The 3,571-nt window shown below is 41.4% G+C and overlaps 1 protein-coding gene across 1 annotated transcript in view; it reads right to left on the bottom strand.

The window, feature by feature from the left end:
• The window catches only part of galnt14 (UDP-N-acetyl-alpha-D-galactosamine:polypeptide N-acetylgalactosaminyltransferase 14 (GalNAc-T14)), a gene marked incomplete in the record, with an annotated part of 258,579 nt that overhangs the window by 6,060 nt on the left and 248,948 nt on the right, over nucleotides 1–3,571 (bottom strand). The window contains 1 exon segment of the mRNA XM_037685964.1: nucleotides 2,495–2,614. Coding sequence (XP_037541892.1) covers nucleotides 2,495–2,614 — 120 coding nt within the window.

Here is a 3,571-nt window from a genome sequence, read left to right as displayed (position 1 = left end):
TACTATCCCTCACTTCTCCTCTGCTCCTCTCTTTACTATCCCTCACTCCTGGAGGTGAAGCGATAATGTTTTTACGCTGGTCTGGGTGCTCTGCTGGGCTTTTAATTCTCTGATAATCCCAATTATTTTAATTTGGCTGCGTCTTAACTCTAAACTCAGCATCTTGAGCTTTAACAAACACACAAAACCCCCCAAACAACAACAACAACAACCAAAGAGCTAAAGTTATTTTCCTCATTTGCAGCTTCAGGTTTCACACCTTCAGGACTTTTTTCTTTTAACGGCACAGAAAACAAGTTTTCCCTGATTCTTTCCCTCGGCTGGCACATCCGCAGCACCTCAACTTTCTGTCAGCTCGCTGCCACCAGGGAACTCAGCGAGGTGTAAAAATATTCAGACTCCACGAGCCGCAGCCTCACCATTATGAGGCAGGAAGGAAATAACACACAGAGTCACCAGAATATAGATTTCCTTTGATTTATTGTTCCCCGTCGTGCTTTAAGCTGCTGCTGACGGCTGCTGAAGCATTGTGGAGCCCTGAAACTGTGGTCCTCTCGTTTACAGCTTCTTTTACGCTGCTTTTATATTTTCCTCTTCTTCATTACAACTACGGCTGCTCATGTCTGAGAAAAACATTTATGATTTGAATCAATACTGTAATCAAGATTATCGAAAATGCAATTATTGCAACTAAAGAACTTTGAACTGCCTTGAATGTTAATGAAATAAAATTTATTATACTGCCGTATAAAAGAATAAACACTAACAAATAAAGTGAGCAAAACATCAGCTAAAAGCTAAAATGAGAAAACTAGTAGCCAAAAGCTAACATTAGCACAACAGTAGCCAAAAGCAAAAATCAGCAAAACAGCAGCTTAAATATAAAATGTGCAAAATATTATTCAAAAGCTAAAATTATCCCAACAGCAGCCAAAAGCAAAAACCAGCAAGTTTCCTAAAGACAAAGTGTGCAAAATTGTAGCCAAAAGCTAACATTAGCACAGCAGTAGCCAAAAGCAAAAATCAGCAAAACAGCAGACTAAAGCTAAAATGTGCAAAATAGTGGCCAAAAGCTAAAATGATCCCAACAGTAGCCAAAAGCAAAAATCAGCAAAACAACAGCTTAAATATAAAATGTGCAAAATATTAGTCAAAAGCTAACATTAGCCCAACAGCAGCCAAAAGCAAAAATCAGCAAAACAGCAGCCTAAAGTTAGAATCAGCAAAATAGTAGCCAAAAGCTAACCTTAGCCCAACACTAACCAAAAGCAAAAATCTGCAAAAGCTAAAGCTAAAATGTGCAAAATAGTGGCCAAAAGCTAACATTAGCCCAACAGTATCCAAAAGCAAAAATTCTTAAAACAGCATCCTAAAGCTAAAATCTGCAAAATAGTAGCCAAAAGCTAACCTTAGTCCAACACTAGCTAAAAGCAAAAATCAGCAAAACAGCAGCCTATAGATAAAATGTGCAAAATAGTAGCCAGAAGCTAACCTTAGACCAACAGTAGCCAAACGCAAAAATCAGCAAGTTTCCTAAAGACAAAGTGTGCAAAAAAGTAGCTAAAAGCTAACATTAGTACAAGGAATGAAAAATAGAGTAATTATTCTGTTACAGAGTTCAGTGAACAATGTTTATGGAGAAATTGTACTTTATGGGTAAAATATTTCTAATAAATTGAAATAGCTTGAAACGTATAAAAGTTCACAAACAGTCATATCTCCCATAGAAGCTGAAGGTTTTGAAGTATGAACGGTTAAAAAAGCTCAAAGTGTGCAGAAGTAGTCAGTCCGTCAACTTAAACAAGTCGGTATAAACACTGACTCAGCATTCACACTAATATTTATTTATTTCTAATTGAACATTTATGAATATATTTATTGAACGGGAGCGCCTCTTCAGATCTTCGGCTCGTTGTTTCTGCTGTCCACCTGTTTGATGCTCAGTTTCGGCTGGTTTTGTTTTTCTCGTCTCATCAAAGTTTCATTTCCTCAGAACTCGTTTCAGATCGAGAGAATCTGAAGGGAGGAACAGGAGCAGGTCTGACCTCGTACAGTAAACAGAACCCCCTCTCCTCCCTGTCTTTGCTCCCTCCTCCTCTCTTTCTCTTCTTTTTTCCTGCTTCATCTCTCCCTCCTGTGTCCCCCCCCCCGCCCCCCCTCGTTCTTTCTCTCCGTCTTTCTCAGGTGATTTATTGGTTGTCAGCTCGTTCTCTGCTGCAGGGGCTGCTGGGACGCCGTCAAGGTGCCCAGTGGATGGGTAATGACAAGTGTGTGCATGTGTGTGTGTGTGTGTGCACGCTCAGAGTCACGAGTGGAAGTGTGTGCAGAGATCGTCTTTAGGTAAATTTATCTTTAGATTAATTAACATTTTGATTTATTTATCAGTCGTATGATAAACGGTAGTGACTCGCCTGCAGCACGACACCACCTGTCTTTGTGTGTGTGTGCCAGTGTGTGTGTGTCAGTGTGTGTGTCATGGTGTGTGTGTTCAGACCTGTTTGCCATCCGCCATGTTGCAGGGCAGCATCAGGACCTGCGAGGCTGGGAAGGTGGTGGAGACGGACAAACAGTGCTGCTGGTGCCGGACCTGCTGCCCGTGGGTGTACACCCACTCCTGCAGACACAAAGACAGCGGTCATTCCTTCTGTGTGGTTATTTCTGAGCTTCAAACAAAGACAAACACATGGAGGACAGGAGGACGCATCAAAGAGATGAAGACAGACAGTTAGAAGGATGGTTCAGAGATTTTTAAGTCCTCAAAAGAAATAAACAATTAATATCTTACCTGTTGTAGATAACTCTTCGAACAACCTCAGTTTAGAGAAATAGAGTTTAATTCGGAGCAGTTTGATGAGCTAACACCTGGTTTATTAAGAACAAGACCAACCTGCTGCTATTCATATGTAAACACAACGTGATAAACCGTTATTACAGCTAGCTACTCCCACTTGTAAACGTTTGTAAAGTCAAATAACTACGTAAATGCAAAACTAACAGAGAAGTAAAGTTTGTAAAACAGAGTTCTCTAGATCGCTTTGAACTTTGGACTGAAGCTGTTTGAAGACGGCAGCGGTCCGCTGGTCTTAGCATTGTTCAGGCTAGCTCTTAGCACATCAGTCTTAGCCCTGCTCAGGCTAGCTGTTAGCACATCAATCAGCCCTATTAAGGCTAGCTGTTAGTGCATCAAGTTTAGCCCTGTTAAAATGAGCTGTTAGCCCATCAATCTTAGCCTTGTTCAGGCTTAGCTGTTAGCTCATCAATCTTAGCCTTGTTCAGGCTAGCTGTTAGTGTGTCAATCTTAGTCCAGTTCAGGCTAGCTGTTAGCGTGTCAATCTTAGCCTTGTTCAGGCTAGCTGTTAGCGCATCAATCTTAGCCTTGTTCAGGCTAGCTGTTAGCACATCAATCTTAGCCTTGTTCAGGCTAGCTGTTAGTGTGTCAATCTTAGCCCTGTTCAGGCTAGCTGTTAGCGCATCAATCTTAGCCCAGTTCAGGCTAGCTGTTAGCGCATCAATCTTAGCCCAGTTCAGGCTAGCTGTTAGCGCATCAATCTTAGCCCAGTTCAGGCTAGCT

Source organism: Nematolebias whitei, chromosome 12, assembly GCF_014905685.2.
Source record: "Nematolebias whitei isolate Nwh7 chromosome 12, NemWhi1, whole genome shotgun sequence".
NCBI lineage: Eukaryota > Metazoa > Chordata > Actinopteri > Cyprinodontiformes > Rivulidae > Nematolebias > Nematolebias whitei.
Note: the sequence above shows the minus strand (reverse complement) of the source record. Positions and strands in the feature narration are given on the sequence as shown.